This window comes from Lissotriton helveticus, chromosome 3_1 (genome assembly GCF_964261635.1).
Source record: "Lissotriton helveticus chromosome 3_1, aLisHel1.1, whole genome shotgun sequence".
In the NCBI taxonomy this organism is placed as follows: domain Eukaryota; kingdom Metazoa; phylum Chordata; class Amphibia; order Caudata; family Salamandridae; genus Lissotriton; species Lissotriton helveticus.
Window position 1 is genome coordinate 53215870 of NC_136061.1, and position 18487 is coordinate 53234356.

Here is an 18487-nt window from a genome sequence, read left to right on the forward strand (position 1 = left end):
CCCCGACCCTGCACACGTTCAGGAAGGACCTCAAGACCTGGAACGAGCTCCCTGTGAACATCAGACGCTTCCCCGCTCTGCACACCCTCAGGAAGAGCCTCAAGACCTGGAACGAGCTCCCTGTGAACATCAGACGCTCCCTGACCCTGCACACGTTCAGGAAGAGCCTCAAGACCTGGAACGAGCTCCCCGTGAACATCAGAGGGTCCCCGACCCTTCACACGTTCAGGAAGAACCCCAAGACCTGGAACAAGCTCCCCGTGAACATCAGACGCTCCCCCACTCTGCACACGTTCAGGAAGAGCCTCAAGATCTGGAACGAGCTCCCTGTAAACATCAGACGCTCCCTGACCCTGCACACGTTCAGGAAGGACCTCAAGACCTGGAACGAGCTCCCCTTGAACATCAGATGCGCTCCGACTCTGCACACGTTCAGGAAGGACCTCAAGACCTGGAACGAGCTCCCCGTGAACATCAGACACTCCCCGACCCTGCACACCTTCAGGAAGGACCTCAAGACCTGGAAAAAGCTCCCTGTGAACATCAGACGCTCCCCGACCCTGCACACATTCAGGAAGGACCCCAAGACCTGGAACGAGCTCCCCGTGAACATCAGACGCTCCCCGACCCTGCACACGTTCAGGAAGGACCTCAAGACCTGGAACAAGCTCCCAGTGAACATCCGACGCTCCCCGACCCTGCACACGATCAGGAAGGACCTCAAGACCTGGAACGAGCTCCCTGTGAACATCAGACGCTCCCCGACCCTGCACACATTCAGGAAGGACCTCAAGACCTGGAACGAGCTCCCCGTGAACATCAGATGCGCCCCGACCCTGAACACGTTCAGGAAGGACCTCAAGACCTGGAACGAGCTCCCTGTGAACATCAGAGGCTCCCCGACCCTGCACACGTTCAGGAAGGACCTCAAGACCTGGAACGAGCTCCCCGTGAACATCAGACGCTCCTCGACCCTGCACACCTCAAGACCTGGAACGAGCTCCCCGTGAACATCCGACGCTCCCCGACCCTGCACACGTTCAGGAAGGACCTCAAGACCTGGAACGAGCTCCCCGTGAACATCAGATGCGCCCCGACCCAACATCAGATGCGCCCCGACCTCAAGACCTGGAACGAGCTCCCTGTGAACATCAGAGGCTTCCCGACCCTGCACACGTTCAGGAAGGACCTCAAGACCTGGAACGAGCTCCCCGTGAACATCAGACGCTCCCCGACCCTGCACACCTTCAGGAAGAACGCCAAGACCTGGAACGAGCTCCCCGTGAACATCAGACGCTCCCCGACCCTGCATACGTTCAGGAAGGACCTCAAGACCTGGAACGAGCTCCCCGTGAACATCAGACGCTCCCCGACCCTGCACACGATCAGGAAGAACCTCAAGACCTGGAACGAGCTCCCCGTGAACATCAGACGCTCCCCGACCCTGCACACGATCAGGAAGAACCTCAAGACCTGGCTCTTCGACTGATCCGGAGCGATTTATTGACTGGTTGGCTCACGAGAATCAGGTTTACATTTAAATGAGTTTTAATCAATGTAGTTTTATATGTTAAACTGTATGATTTTATCTTTTGTACAAGCATGGGCACAGCTGGCAGAAATATAACTTCTTACGTTAATGGCAGTGTCGCCTGTAATAAGAATGTGATACCCAATCAACGCCCCCTCCCTACTCCGTGCCCCCCCGCCCACACACACACCACATCATATCTGTGGATCCGATGCATACAATGGTCATCCGTGGGCCAAGTGCAGAAACTCAGTTACAAACGTAGTAATATCAGAGGCACTGTGCTGTGATTGGCTCGCTCTGGTGGGCCTGGGCCCACAGTGGGGGTAAATCCAGACGCGAGCCATTGTGGGGACAGTTTCTGGGAGTACTGTCTCTTTAAAGCTCTCTTGGACGGAGCCCAAGCCCTGCACATGTTCACTCCTTCAACATTAATCTATAGATTTTAAATTGAGTCTGTGCTACCTGTTTTTGTTCTTATCCTGCTACAATTGTTAATGTCTGAAAAAATAATTCCACCCATTTGTTGATCCCATCCTGTGTAACTGCTAATGTCAAAAGTTGATAAAACTCTATGAAATTAAATGAATTTGTACTTGTAAAGGCACTTATACCCCATGGGGTTTCTTGGCGCTGTACGCATACCGCTGTGGAACCCTTCCTGGCTTTTTCCTGTGAAATGCCCACTCCTAGGCACCCCCAAGGTGCAGCCAGGCATTCCAGTGCTGTTGGGGCAGTTGTGGAGATTAAGCAAGCTATTGCCCAGAGTTGCAGAGTGGGACCCATGATTTGAATTGGCACCGAGGCGAGAATTATCAGGTCCGAGGAAATTTGAACCCAAGACCCGCCAAGGCAGGAATTGAACCCTGGTCCCGGGCTAGACCTCTGCATCAGGGTCTGCCGCTCTAACCATTGAGCCACACTTCTCCACCTATAAAAAGTGTTTAATCATTAATAAGCCTGTTATTGAACTTAACACGTCCTTAGCATCTGATGGTGCCAGAGCTTGGGTTTGCCGTGCTGGTCCGACAGGTCTGTGTGATTGGCTCCTCGACACTACGTCATGGATGGGCTTACAAAGCATGAACAGGGCGGTAGGGTTCCACTGCATGCACAGCGCCTTACCTTGGATACCTGGCATGCACAAAGGACCTTCCCAGAATCCTGCTGGCTGAGGAGCAGGACTGAGGCCGCAGGGACCTGCTCACACACCTGGTTCACCACCTTCATCAGCGCCTAGAAGTGGAGAAAGGGGTGGACAGGTGCTTGGTTACTAGAATCTGGGAACAACAATAATAAAACTCTATTTATTTATGTTATTTATTTGGTGTTTTATATAGTATGAACATGACCCTAAGAAAAGGTAGTAGTGCGCTTTACATTTACATATCTTTAAACTTAGAACTACACTTGCGACATGTGAATTTAGTAAAAATAATCAGTGCACAGCGAGTTGCTAGAAACAGTTAAGCTACAAAGTCCTGAATAACTATACATTGCTTTCTAATAAAAACATTTGTGCTTTAACATATACAAGTCCAAAGATAACGATTAGGGGACAATGTGACTAAGCATATGTGTGAGCAAAAAGAGTCCTCTGATAAGAAAAAGTCTGCTGAAATTATTCCCATGCTCAACCCTTTGTAGCTTGGCTGCAAGCAGACAGGCTTAACTTAAGAGTCAGATATGTAAAGCATTTAAAACCTCAAATTCAGTAAATAATTAAGGCACTACACATAATAAAAACCCAACAACAATTTATAAAAATGGGAAATATTTGTATCTTTACAATGACACCAAAACGAAAAAAATCCAATGTCAGAAACCTGATATATGAATTTTTAAAGAATTAACACTTTCTAGCACTTAGTCACCTTATTAAGTTTATTCCCAAAGTTGCTCCAAACTTATCCAAATGTCTTAAGCATCTTCCTGAAGTTCCTCTAGAGAGTCGAAAAGGGTCCAAAAGACAATCCAAGGGTCTGAAAGCTCCAAGATGGTCCTGGAAAGTTTGGGACTACAATTCCCACAATGCACCTGCAGAAACCCTCAAAAGTCCACTGGATGCACCACAGGCTGGGCTCTGTTTACTCTTTATTCATCTTGAAGCAAGGTACATCTGAAGACTGTAGTCCAGATAATGAAGCAGGACAGTCAAGTCAGAATACAGGGCCTGATGGTGCAAATCAAGTTTCCAGCTTGTCACTCCTTCCTCTTCTCTTATTTTCCAGCAGCAGGGCTGAAAGGCACTGCCCCTTTCAGATACTTATTCAGTGTTCCCTGGGGGTCACAACGGCGGGAACTCCTGTCCAACGAAGTGGAGGCCAACACCACCAGAGCATGACCATTTCCTCCAAAGTATGGTACAAAGGTCTCCCAGAAAGCAATATTTCTACAAAATCCAATATGGCTGAAGTCCCAGCAGAGTGGCAAGTGTTGGCTAAACCATACTCCAGGGTGGCTCATTTCCATAGCTTCTCTCCCCGACATCTGCAAATTCCGTCCTTAAGCCTTCCGTCTGGATGGGTTAAAAGTGGAAGGGGGTAGACTGACCTGGCTGTCTCTCTCTACCTTTGAAGATGATGCTTTACGACCCTTCACCCTGCTCTGGCATTCCTGTGGAGCTGGATCCCCTTACAAGAGAGAGCCTTTTCTCCCTGGGGGCCACTTATCACTTCATCAAGGCAGCCTGGCTAATCCACTCAACTCTGACCAATCAGGTCAGGCCCCTCCCAGGAAGGCTGAATTTTGGCTTGCAGACAAGAATGTCTTATAACTTATTTTCTGTACATTTCAAGGATAACTTCAACAATAGCATGTTGTTGGATTAATCAATGCCATTCTCCTAAGTCCTTGGATGATAGTTTTCTTTGATTCCTACCAAACGTTATGTTTTCATAAACTATTGCAATGTTAACCTATGTGGCTGGGGATTTAAAATGGGGGAAATGAATTTCTCCAATACCAGGGCCGGTTGTATGACGTTTCAACACATGCTTTTACCACGCATGCCTTTACAACGCAGGTATTACTACACAAGTCATTACAACGACTTGTGTTGTGGGGCGCTGGATAGTAGAATATTTTAATTTACTATTCCAGTCCAGTCCCCGTGGATAGTAGGGAAGTTGTTGGATAGAAAATTTAACTATTCCCTATCCAACAGCGCCCCCCAGCGAAAGTCGTTGTAACGACTTTCGTTGTAATTCCTGCGTTGCAATGGTAGCGCGTGGTAAAGGTTTAGTTGTAAATGATGTTTCCCCCAGGGCCCATTAAACCGATTTTATCCCAGGGACACCTAGGGGAGATTTTAGGGGGTCTGAATATGCCAACATAATCTAGATGCTCACTCCACAGTGCTCCTAGCCCAAAAGTTGATTTTGGGAGGCACTTTACTACAATGGGATGGGTGGGGGAGTGAAATGTGCAATTTCTCTATTCCCAGGGCATATACAACTCCATTTATAAGGGTATCCTTATAATAACCTGACCCTTCCGACCCATAGGACACCTAGAGGAGACCCTGGGGATACTCAATATGCCAAAATATTGTAGTTTATCAGTTTTTAAGTGCCGCCATCACTAAAGTCGAGTTTGGGCACAATTCACATTTAAAAGCAGTTCTGCAACATGTGGCTGCTTTTAATCTGACCTCAGGCCCCCAGCAGTGCACACATGCAAGTGCAGAAAGGGCTGCTGGCCTCTTAACTGCCATGCCCTATTACATACTAGGGACTTATAGTTAGTTGTAACCCCCCTAACCTATTACGTACTAGGGGCTTATAGGGTAGGTCATGCCAATCATAGGGGTACCCGAACACATAGTGTACCCTAATATGTGTGTGTATTTTCACTGTGTTTTCACCACATCACTGGCCTGGGCCTAGTTAAGCAGAGCCCAGAGACAGTCAGAGTCAGTTACCACCAGTGCCCGTCAGCAAAAAGTGGGGGTGCCCAGGGCACAAGGATGCCCTTGCAACACTTCCTATAAGCCATCTGGGGTACTGGACTCATGTCCCCCGGGAGATTTTTTTTGATATTCAAATCACAAAAGAGCTAGAGCTTTAGCTCATGAGCCCAGAGACCTCTTGTGGTTGGTCTTAAGACTGCATTATGTGGCCTAAGTTTTATAAAAGAAAGACAAACACATATGTTTATTGTTGCTTTAACTGGAAATGCTTTTTTGACAACTTTGTTGACTAATAGTACAATGCAGGTAAGTTTACTTTTGACATTTACTTGTGAATATGGGGTCCATTGGAAATAATCGTGATTTTTAACATGTGATTATGGTTTTGTAGGAGTACGAGACCCTTTGTGGTATAAAAGAAAGACTCTTACACATTAATTGTTTGACTTTAAAAAGCTTTATTGATAACTTTGTTGATTAATAGTGCAATTAGTATATTTTAATGAGCGCTTTTAAAAGTAATTATGAGTGATGTAATATATGAGGACATAAGCAATAGGAATGTCTGGAATGCAAGTTATAGATAACCAGGTAACTGGTTAATTTCAGTGTTTCTGTGTGTTTAAATTGTATTTTTACCTAACATTTCTACCTAACTATAACATCACTTTAACTTTTGTTCTTTTCAGTGAATTTCTGAGGTTTTGTTTTAATGTAAACTAAGATATTAATACCATACTTATTTTGACTTCGCCGATCCCTTTACCTTGGTCTGCGCTTTTTGGCATATGTTCAGTTACGGGTGGCTGGGTTTAGGTCGGTTCCCTTTCCTATATGCCGTGGTACAAGGCAGGGTTGCCCCCTGTCTCCACTGTTATTCGTGTTTGCCATAGAGCCCCTAGCCACGAGTGTAGCGGGACTTATTGATCCGGAGGTTTGAATGGTCGCAGGCGCGATCAGACAGAATTGCGTTATACACAGATGATGTTTTGTTCGTTATGACGGATCCTTGGTTTTCTGGGCCCCAAGTATTCCAGATACTCTGGGTGTTCGGGGAAACTTCGGGTCTCGGAGCTAACCCGTCGAACTGTGTGTTATTTCCCGTGTGCAGTGATCAGCGGCGTGGCAGGGAACTGGGCCGAACAATTATCTCACGCTACGGGCGGCTACAAATATTTGGGTGTCTTTATCTCGTCGTGTCCCACAACGTGGTCACATAATATCAATTTGCTGCTTTCATGTATATGTGAGGAGACCAAGATATGGTCCTACCTACCAAAGTCCTTGTGTGGACGGTCTGCAATTTTTAAGAAGGTCTCCCTGCCTCGGCTGCTCTATCGGTTGCAAAACTTCCCGTACAATATTGCTCGCACATGGTTCGCCCAAGTAAATGCAATTCTGAACAAGTTCATGTTGGGTGGAAGGGCCATTCGCGTTGCATTGCGTACCTGCACGCAGTCAACATATTGGGGTGGGATTGCAGCGGCTGATGTATACGCTTATTATGTAGCGTCACACCTGCTGACCATCAATGAGTGATGGTACAGCCTGCACACAGACCAGCATATGTAGTTGAGCGTTTGAGTTGAGTTGAGCATACCCCTCTTGAAACTTCTTTACAGCCGCATGAACCTTGACTTCTTGCCCCCAGCCAGTCGAACGGCTGTTCAGCTCTGGCGATACATTGTTAAGTAAATGGGCTGGGGGCACCTGACACAGACGAAGCGCTGTGGCAGGATACCTACCTGCACCCCACGGCTGAACTTTCAGGCTTCCATGCACGGGACCTTCTCGGCATCTCTACACTTGGGGACACCATGCAGGGTTCCACCCTAAAATCATTTCAGTAACTACAAAATTAATCTCAACAGCACCGATGGAAGTTTTATAAATATTTGAAGTTGAGACTTGCTCTGACTCCTTTGTTCACTGAGTGACTTGCCGTAATTCCACCCCCTAGAGGGCCGCGTACTAATGGGAGACCTAGGAGCCGATAAGATCCAACAGATCTATCAGACGTTAACCGCACGTACTCATACCTCACTACACAAAACCCGGGGGACGTGGGAAGCGGATATGCCTGACATGACGATGATGACTGGACGGAGGCTCTCGCTAGTCCTCGTGGGGCCGCTATATCCACACGATATTGTCTCATTCAGTTTAAATATCTCCACCGTGCATACATCACTCGCTCCTGTCTTTGGAAGGTGGGAGTTATCCAATCCCCTATGTGTCTTAGATGCGGGGAAGCAGAGGGAACCTTTTTCCACACTGTTTGGAGCTGTGGGGTGCTGCAGCCGTTTTGGGGGAAAATTGTGTCATGTCTGGGCCGGGTCCTGTCCTGGAGCCGACCGCTTGACCCCAAATTGTTCCTGCTGCATATTGCAGATTGGCGGGAATTGCTACAAACAGCCCCTCTTGTTCTTGGGCCCAACGTTGGAAAGCGATCTCTCCACCAACTATGGGCGGGTGTAAGGTGGCCATGGACAGATGCATGGGGGCGATTGTTGCAGTCTATCAGGCACGTGGCTGCCCTCAGAAACATAGGAAAATATGGTCCCGTTGGGCGACATACCTGGGCATAGACTTACCCACCTGCCACCATCAGACTCCCTCGAAACCCGGTCCTTACCTGATACCCTAGATGAGCAGCTCTGATGTCATCATATGCACACTCAGACACACTTCGGTCGGTGAATTCTGGGGTAACTTGTGCCAAGTTTTTGTTTTAGGGCCTGCAGGTTCGCAGGCTAGCTTGTTGTGGAAAAGTACTTGGTACTATCTCATTCGATATGTATCCATAATGTATACTTTGGGCTTTATCCGCTATGTACCACTAAACTCAATAAAATCTGTCATAAAAAAAAGATATTAATACCATACCCAACTATGATGTTATTTTAACCTTTGTTTTTTTCAGTGAGTATAAATATATATATATATATATATATACTCTCTCTCGCTCTCTCTCTCTCTCTCTATTTATACATATATATATATATATATATATAGAGAGAGAGATAGAGAGAGAGAGAGAGAGAGAGAGAGAGAGAGAGAGATGGATAGATAGAGTCAGAAAGAGAGAGCGCACATTTCATGGCTGAGTAAACAAGTAAACAAACTGGTAAACTTAGAGCTTCAAAGTTCATCTCTGTGATCTTGGGTATTTACCAGACGCCTGTCCCCAGATGTTAGTGTGAGTGAATAACTACAGGAAGAACTTACAAACACTGAGTCAGCGGGAACCGTGTCGACGATCACGAGCTGGTCAGGATGCTTCTCCAGAAGAACGCGGGCCTTCTCAGCAGCCTGGAGATGAAATACAAAGCACAGAGAGCATCAGCATAGAGCAGAGCTCCAGGAACAGCAAGGATAAACCACATTTAATAAGACTAACTCAACTAAATATGGCCAGTGTGAACACGCCTCTGTATGGCGGCATCAACACCCCTGAAGACATTTGCAAAACGGGAACAAACATTTGATTTGTTACAACAGGATACCTGGGAAGGAGGTTGAACCCACCCAACCCCAGAGGTAATATAACAGCAGTGTGTTGAGTCTCAGTGCGTTGAGTCTCAATGTGTTGAGTCTCAGTGTGTTGAGTCTCAGTGCGTTGAGTCTCAGTGCGTTGAGTCTCAGTGCGTTGAGTCTCAGTGCGTTGAGTCTCAGTGCGTTGAGTCTCAGTGCGTTGAGTCTCAGTGCGTTGAGTCTCAGTGTGTTGAGTCTCAGTGTGTTGAGTCTCAGTGTGTTGAGTCTCAGTGTGTTGAGTCTCAGTGTGTTGAGTCTCAGTGTGTTGAGTCTCAGTGTGTTGAGTCTCAGTGTGTTGAGTCTTCAAGGAGAAACACCAGAGAGTATGTGAAAGTCATTGGCCAAAGGTTCACAAAGCAGATCAAGCAGGTGATCAGATATTTTAGCCTCAGCACCTGATTATGCCGAGGCGGGATGGTGCATTCTGATTGGATTCCCAATAAATCTTGCAAACTTGTGTGCTGAGAGAGAATTGTTTCTGTGTCATTTTATTATCCTTTATTATTTCAGCTTCGACAGTAGCATTACGGAGGACATCAGGGATTGGTCAGAATCCTTGGCGACGTCCACTGTACCGAGTGGTCGGGCAGGATTTGGCGTGTGTTAGCTGAGTGACGTGCTGTATCATTTTGAGCATTGAGGGGTTGTATTTTTTAACGAATGGACGATGAAAAAGTTGGAGAGGAGATCTGAACATTTATCAATGAAGTCTTCTGCTTCCCAGAAGGCATCTAGTGGAGATGGAAGGTGGTAGTGAGGGTTGTGGGGAGTGCCGGGTTAGTAGCTCCAGCGAGTTCAGTGTCACTTGCGTTTTTGGGGGACAGGGCCTAGAGGACGTATTTATGACAGCGAGGTCTCCTCCCTGCTTATGTGGGTGGTCCATACGATGGATGCTGTAGCCTACGAAAAGAAGGACATCTGGGAGGTGTGAGGATGTGGAGTGAGCCATGCATCTGGCATGAAGAGGCCCTCAAGCTTTGGGTAGGTGATGAGGTCTGCAAAAACTAGTGCTTAGAGTACTGCAGCGCAAGCACTAACGAGCATGTGTTATAACTGTCATGCATTTTCTCTTCCAGGTATCTCTCTTCTCGAACTGCAAATGCTGTTAGTTAATATATAGATTTCAAATGTAAATGCAAATTTATTTATGTCATTATTAAATGAAAAAAGATAATTTGGTCTACTTGAAAATATTCATGTTTTCTGTATGGATACAATTCTCCTTTCCAGTGACTGGTTTTAAATTCTGAACAAGCTTTTATAGAAGCTGATAACATGACTTCTTGTTTATTGTTTTTAAACAATAGGAAGGTTTCACTGAATATATGTAAGTGAAAGGCTTCCAGGGACTTTCTGCTAATTGTTTATTCTGAAAATGTTCAACAATGATCAGATACAATCTATAAACTACTAGCTTACCCATCGCGCGTTGCTGCGTTTTCAGAAGAAAGGACATTTACGGAAACTTGTTATGATAACATTCAATTTACATTGTGTCATTTTCATTGAAACGTATCCATTTTAATATGAAATCTAGTCCACACACTTGCAGCGATTGTGCTTGTGCTTTGTTGATGGTCATTGCAAAAGCAAGTCGCACCGGAAACTGTAAACGTTCAGTATTGTAAAGATCATGATGGCCCCGGGGGGCCGATATTTAACACATTTTTCTTTGTAGAATTTTTTGCCAGGAACCTTCGCGGAGTGTACTCAACAATTTTTAACATTTAAAAAAAATATATATATTTATGTTTTTATTTTTTATTTTTATATTTGTGTGTTGCCAGAAACCTTCGCGGGAGTGTACTCAACAACTTCCCAAAGTTTCATGCTGATCGGATGAATGGTGTAGTAATGAATATAGGACAAACGGACATACTTTCGATTTTATATATATAGAAGAAAGAACGGAGTGAACTGAGGTAGAGAGGAACTTCGTGCCTGAGACTCAAAGCAGTAGAGCCACAGAGAGATGTAACCGCCTTCCTTCTCTGTACGCTACAGGAGGGACATCTCGCCTTCACTCCGCAGGCTTCTCTGCCAGCCCGCCCATGGAAACAAGAATGAAGGATCCCTGAATCTCGAAGGAGGCTGCTCATGGTGATAAACTTAGTTTAGGAAACTGAGAGGAAGGTGGAGTGGAAAATATCCATACCATATCAATAGTATTAGACAACCACAACGTTACGTAGGAGCATATGTAGGTAATTTCCATTTTGCGATTCTCAAATAGCGATTTTTAAGGAATCGCTATTTGAGAATTGCAAAATGGAATGCAGGCAATAAATCGCAATTTTTTTGCGAATCTCTAACATTCCTTAATTGCAATTAGAAAATTGCTAATCGTAATTAAGGAATGAGTGTCCCATTCATTCCTAGGGGCCAAGAGGCCCATTGGAATGAAGGGGGATACATTCTGAAATTGCGATTTTCTATGAGAAAATCGCAATTTGAGAATCGCAATTCCAAGGGCGCCAGGGTGTTTAAAGGACACCTGTTGCACCCATGGAATGTGCATGTAAGTACATGTGGCGCACATAAATGCCCTAAGGGCATGTCTGTGCGCCACATGGCACTTTGAATTTTTTTTAAAAATGCATTTTGACAGGAAATCGCAAAATACCATCTACTTGAAGTAGGTGGTTTTTTGCGATTCCTTATGCAAAAATCGCACCCCTACATAGCATTTAAGGAATCACCTTATTTTGCTAAGTGCCACCTACATACCAAAACGGTGTTTGCGATTCGCAAACGCCTTCCTACATATGCCCCTATGTGTTTTATTGTTCCCCTCCTAGTAAGTATCATCGCCACTAATTGACCTGTTTTTACTATTCATCTTGTATGCATTGGGATAGGGTTTTGATTTCAAATCAATATTGAACATGTTTTTCTGGATTCCTAGTGTGCCTGAGTGGCCTTTACATGATAAAAGAGGGTTTGGGTTCCACTAACTCTCCCCGTGATATCCCACAGGATTCATTGTTGCCTAAAACTCACCTCACTCAAGTGATGCTCAGTGGGTTGCAGGGTGGCTGCAGTCCACCTGGCTTTCTGTCTCAGGTTCTTACATTTACAAGGTCCTTACTGGCTGATTTTTGAAAAGAAATCCTGAAAAAATATCACGAGTGGAATGCGTGTTCTGTAGTTTAAGGGTGTGTTATACTTTGTAGAAAATGTGTCGGATCGGGTCTATGTGTTATGAGGATTCTATGTGTCCGTTTGTGTCGTATTGACCCGGGTATGATTGGGAGAATTGGCAGTACGGGGTGCCAGGTGATATAAATCTTACTGTGTTGGTTTCGGTGGAGCAGGTTCTGGCCCAAAGCCCTTCCTGGCCCTAACTGGGGAATGCTCTAGTCCGCGGTCTGCCGCGGGAGACGCCCAGACAGGGTGACAACCCAAGGAGGTGACTGAATTAAGGGGAAGGCAGGAAGAAATGTCACTTTCTGTGAAGATGGAAGATGGAAAATGCAGTGATGTCACTTCCTGTGAAGGTGGGCGATAGGGAATAAAGTAGTCTTGCCTGGCTTCTTCTTTTGAAGATGTTTTGGTGGTAAACCAAAGCAAAAGGTTGATCTGTAACTAAAGATTCTACTGGGTTTGCTTGCTGCTATGCAGCCCAAGCTTCCATCCATGGTTTTCTCACAGTTCTCTCTAGAAAACGCTCACGCTCTAACCACTCTTTTGGGGCCCTTCGATGGCTCTGAAATGTGCTTCAGAAGAACATAGAGTTTCAGGGCCTGAGCTGTCAGTCACCCGACTCCATCACACATACTCTCTCATGTGGGTAGTTAGTCTGCACTAGGAACCTCTCTGCTGCAGCTAGCAAAGACGAAGTCATCCTGGCGACTCTTACCCTCAACGCATACAACAGCGACTCCTCCAGTGACTAAATGCTTCTCAACGCGAGGTCCTTGCCTGTGCCCCATCTCTGAACAGATCTATCTTAAATACTTTTAACGGAGATGGAAAGACTTCTCACAGGAAGCCCCAGAAACAATCATCATAAGAGCCCATCAGTATAAGACACCACCCATCCCAAGGGTGGATCCGTTGATCCCCGCTCAAATCGCAGATACCTGCGGCGTTGCTGGATTCCGCGTTCCCGATGGAGCCTCTGTTAATGTACAGCAGATCGCAGGGAGCAGAAGACAAATATTTAACTTTTCTGGTCATCATTCAATACTTTGTGTAAATAGTTGAAGCTAGTTTTTCATTGCATGAAATCTGTCTGTTGACAAAGATTAGAACCAGATCAAAAGGGATATCCCAAACCATCCCAACCGTCAGCTTCGCTCCCTGAGCAGACTGCTCACACCTCTGTGATATGTATGCGTAAATGTCGGTGAACGGGTCCTGCAACTTCATTTCCAGGAGTAAAAAGTGTTTACGCCCTGAACATTTCCAAAGACCTTGATTTATTTGACCATCATGGATTTAGACTTGACGACAACTGTTGACATAATGGGAGTCTTCCTGCACACCAAAGGTTTCCTTGCAACTGATGCAAGAGAGTGTTCCTTCCCTGGAGGACAACTCAGCTCAAAGTTCAGAATCCCTCAAAGGGAGACACTAGCCAGGGCTCAAGGGAGAGGAGTGAATCCCATCAGAGCACCCTTGAAAACAGCTCAATGACGACAATGCATGTTCCTGGTACTCCCTGGGGCAGAATACCTTGAAGCAGTCATGGGAAGTTAGTGGCATGGGACTGAATGACCTTGTGTGCTGTGCTCTATCAGATTAGGAGGATGGGGTGAAATAGAAGCGCCCGTTGCAGTATGAACAGGCGTTTCTTAGGAGGCAGAGGACAGTTAGCCGGGACGGATGAACTTTCATAAAACTTTAGCTGGACATCTCGAAAAGGCATTCATCTCAAACAGATGAAAGAGTCAGGCAGGAGAACAGAGAGAAGGAACTGAGCGAGGGGAGCCATGGAAAAGCAGGTAGCAGGAGCCGAAGAGGCAAAGAGCAAGAAAAGCAGGCAGGAGACAACCGGATACCGCTGATGAGTGATGTGGTGTCTGAGTTTCTCACAGAGGGCGATCACAGAGAACACAGATGCTTTGAAGAGGGCAGCGGGCATGTAGCCTTACCTGGCGGGTCTCCAGCTTCCGGATGGCTGTGTTGGCGGCCCTCTGAAGAGACTTCAGTTCCATCTGCAGCTCCTTCCTCTGCCACTGCGGCATCACAGCACTATCCACACTCTGATATCAGACCCATGCAACGGGAGAAGCACAAACACGTCAAATGTGGCAAACAATGAGCGCGATCAAAACTCCTGCCTTCCTGAAATACATCTCTTACATCCTGCTAGCTATTTCTCATACTCCAGCTCTAAAACACAGCCATCTCTTTATCATGGCCTCTATTGTAACTTATCCTCCAGTTGGCTTGGAGACATTGATTTGGGCATGAAGACAAAAGTTTCTTGCATCCTCTCACCTAGTTTTTAATCTTTATGTCACCCCTCTGGCTCACATAGCTGATAGCGTCGGTCTCACGCTATTCACATATGCCGACGACTCCCAGGTCATCTTTTCACTTACCAACTCTGACAAGGCCTCCTCCTCCCTCCTTCAGCTTGGACTTGGAGAAATAGCAAAATGGATGAATCACAATCTTCTCAAGCTGAATGGCGAGAAGACCGAGGTCCTTGTCCTAGGACATGAGCCTAACCTGTGGACTTCGAGACACTGGCCGGCAAATCTGGGTCCTCTTCCCGTACCAGTGGAGAAGGTACGAAATTTGGGCGTAGCCATTGACAGGGTCCTGACAATGCAATGTCAAGTCAGTAAAGTATCAGCCACATGTTTTACTATTATACATTGGCTTAGAAAGATCCTGTGGATGCTGCCTGATGACACAAGGAGGACGGTGATGGGTGCCTTGGTCACCTCCCGGTTGGACTATGGCAACATACTCTACCTGGGGGCGGCCAAGGCTGTCACCCGACGCCTGCAGCTGGTACAAAATGCTGCAGCGCGTCTTCTTAGCGGTTGCCGTAAAACCGACCACATATCCAGCCGCCTCCGTGATCTTCACTGGTTGAAGGTGGAAAACCGGGTGAAGTTTAAGGCTCTCACCTATATGCACAAAATCAGGCACAAGACGGCACCTAGTTATTTACAGACCCTAGTAAAATCCTATTCCCCCTCCCGTTTCCTCCGCTCTTCCTCCCAATTCCTCTTCTCTGTGCCCAGGGTCAAGCTCTTCAGAATGGGAGGCCGTTCCTTTGCCTATTTGGGGCCTAAGTTATGGAACTCTTTTCCTTTGGCCATTCGGTCTGAGGACAGCCTTATTTGCTTTCGTAAAGCCGTTAAGACCTGGCTTTTCGACCAATAACTATTTGGCCTATTATTAGCTGCATTATCTCAGCGCCGGGAGACCCTTATGGGTAGCTGTCGCGCTCTATAAGCCCAAATAATAAATAAATAAATAAATAAATAAATAAATAAAATAGTTAATGAAGTAAACCCATGACTTAGGTGACTGACGTGACATTGTGGTCTGGATTTCAGGTAAAAGCATGAAGGAGAGCAGATCTTAAAGCCATCTCGTTAAAGTGACGCCTCATGAAAGTTCAAGTGTTGCAAGGCTGATATCACTTTCCAAGTTTCAAATGTGATAATGCACCGGTGGTCGGTTATGTTGCGCCTCACTCACGTTCAGTCTCCCAGAGTCAAGAACTCCAAAGGTCAGAGTACTGGCAGCTGAGACAGGCACATGGGATCAAGCCCCCCCCCCCATTGTTATTGGCGTCCACTGTTAACTGCGCCCGGACCAGGGTTCATCACGCATGTAAACTGACTGTATGCGGGGAAAGCTGCTCTGAACCCACCAGCCTCCTTCACATGTACAGTGTGTATAAAGGAGCAGGGGAGACAGCAGAGACAGCACCTTTAGCTGAATTAAGGCTGCTACTTGTGCACACCCTCAGCACAGGTAAAACCTTTCCCAGGGCTCCACCCCCTCAGTGGATCGCTGAAGTCTAACAGACAGCAACATTCATCTAACAAATAGAAGGGCGGTTCAGCTCCTTCCCCTGATTGGATACCGGCTACCATTTGTAAGGCATCTGCCGTCCAATTAAGGGAGGTGGGGACGGAGACCTGGGAGTGGTGGCCGGAACCTGACAACGCCTGTTTTTGCTCTATGCCTTCCCTGCACCCGGAGCTCCACCACCAGTGCCTTGTACCTTCCTCGTGCATGTTGGTGGAGCCGGGCTGCCATGGATGGCTGGAGACTAGTGTGTGCCTGTAAGAAGAACCCTGAACAATAACAGGGAGACTCTAAGGCAAACGGACATTGCGCAATGTATCTCAGATACCAACGAAGGACACACAGTTCACCGATGATGAACTGCACGTGATGAGAGACGGCCAGCATACCTTGAACGAAAACAGGCAGATCACGTAAAGCAGGCAGGTCTTAACAGATTTTATTGTACACAAACAGGAAGGGGAGAGGGTACGGAACTCACCTACACTGAACCCCCTGTCAAATACTTATACAACCCAGGAGGAGTAAGGAGTGAAGATCGCGGTGTAGTGATCCAGTGGTGGCACGTGCTGTGTGTCCTAATACTGCCCTCACTCACACAGCGCAAACCCTAATCCTCACATAAAGGAACTTCCTCTAGAAAATTTGTGGATTTACGATTTTACCCCCGAGTCGTGTTAAAAATGGCAGTCGGCGAGGCGAGACCCCCTGTTGTCACACTTACTCCAAGGGTGGTGCTCCTCCTAATCGGTGCTCGCCTGCTTATGCCGTGTAGGTATGCCTACAAGTTCCTTCATGTGAGGATTAGTGTTTCTGACACCTACGAACCTCAAACGGAGGTCAGAGCACTACATAATACACAGGGACTGGTAGAGCCCTGAAGAAGGCGGGCATGACCCTGAGTACTGGGCACATACACACGTCCGAAACATGTTGACCACCTGCCAGTAAGGAGGGGTGTAAGGAGCACATTATATCTCCCTATCACACCATTCTTCACGTTTTTAATCCTGGCCGGAGGGTCTAGGAATAAAGTTGAGGTATAGAGATAACTCTGAGCTATTTTTAAACTCACATCCCACTTCACTTTCACTTCCGAGTCACTATTGAAAGCATTGTGTTTTCTCTCTTTTATGTTGTGTTTGTCTTCCCCTACGCTATTGCTCCACCCCAGGCATTGGCTGTGCCGGGGTGTATTGTAAGCAGGCCTAGGAGGAAGCATGTCACGCACCTGTGTGAGTGAGTGCAGTATTAGGACACACAGCACATGCCACCACTGAACCACTCCACCGCGATCTTCACTCCCTACACCTTTTGGTGTGTATAGGTCTTAATAGATGTCAGACAGAATCTCTTATGCCCACTGGATGACAAGGACTGATAGAGGAGATGATATAGGTAATTGTGTTTGTGAGATGATGCTGGTCCCACTTTCAAACCAAAACTGCAAACCTCTGAACCTCCTCACGCCATTCACAGAACTCCCGAGGCTTCGCCGGGAGCAACGTTTATTTTAGTCATTTACTGACCTTTGTTCCACGTACTCTGGGTCCTCCAGCTGCGCTCTGGACTTCCGCGCACTGCTGGCTTTTAGCTGCCTCACTTCACTGCACGCGCCCCAGAGCGCCTGCCGCTGATCGTCTCCTCCTCCTGCTGGGCTGGTGGGGACGGGCGAGTCCACCATCTTGGGCGGCTCTGGGGTTAGCGCTGCAGTTTTCCGGCCCCTCCCCCCCTGCCACTCCCCTGACCCTCTCTCCTCATGTTTTCCTTACATCATGGTTAATCAGTCCCGGCAGCGCAGCGGACAAGCGCAGCGGGCGCGACGAAGGCGCGCCAAAGTTGCGCCTAAGTTAAGCCCTCTGCGCCCGTCCGCGATGGGCCGGGACCTGGGGCCACAGACTCTGCTCATTCTCTGGTCTACACTTCGGCCCTCTTGTCCTCTCCCAGTCGTTTCCAGTTCCAACCCCCCTACGTCCTGTACCCCTCCTGTTACCTGCCTTTCCCCTGGTCCCTTGGCAGCCTCTGCCTTCTTGCTTAACACCCGATCTGCGGCCAAAAATCAAACGGCACTTTTTAATCTCCTTAACACTGAGTCCCCTGATTTCCTTTTCCTCACAGAAACCTGGTTCTCTTCCGATTCCCTCCCAGATCTTTTGGCCATCCTCCCTGACTCCTACTACGCCATCCGAGCAGATCGCCCGGATGGCAAGGTCGGAGGGGGTGTGGCTATGATAATCCGCTCCTCTTTGAAATTCCAACTTCTGGCTCACCCCCTCATACCCATGTAGACTATCTGGTAGCCCGTTCTCTCAATCTCCCCTCTCCCCTCACTGTTGTCCTTATGTACCGCCCCCCTCAAACTATGCCCCTGTTCGTGTCCACCCTGTTGGATCTCCTGGCCACACTGGTGGTTAATAACTCTTCGCTGCTACTGCTTGGTGATTTTAATTTCTGGCCGGGTGACCCCAGGGAGGACTCATCGTCCAAAGACTTCTCTGCCACACTTCAGT

General features: G+C 47.2%; 1 protein-coding gene across 2 annotated transcripts in view; it reads right to left on the reverse strand.

The window, feature by feature from the left end:
- Nucleotides 1-18487, reverse strand: part of LOC144822097 (alanine--tRNA ligase, mitochondrial-like) — a 246721-nt gene that overhangs the window by 105309 nt on the left and 122925 nt on the right. For both annotated transcript variants that reach the window (XM_078679220.1, XM_078679221.1), the window contains exons 19-21: nucleotides 14072-14182; nucleotides 8670-8753; nucleotides 2657-2767 (exon numbers count right to left, since the gene is read on the reverse strand). In XM_078679220.1, the coding sequence (XP_078535346.1) occupies nucleotides 2657-2767; nucleotides 8670-8753; nucleotides 14072-14182 (306 nt within the window). The remainder of the gene's footprint in view (nucleotides 1-2656; nucleotides 2768-8669; nucleotides 8754-14071; nucleotides 14183-18487) is intronic.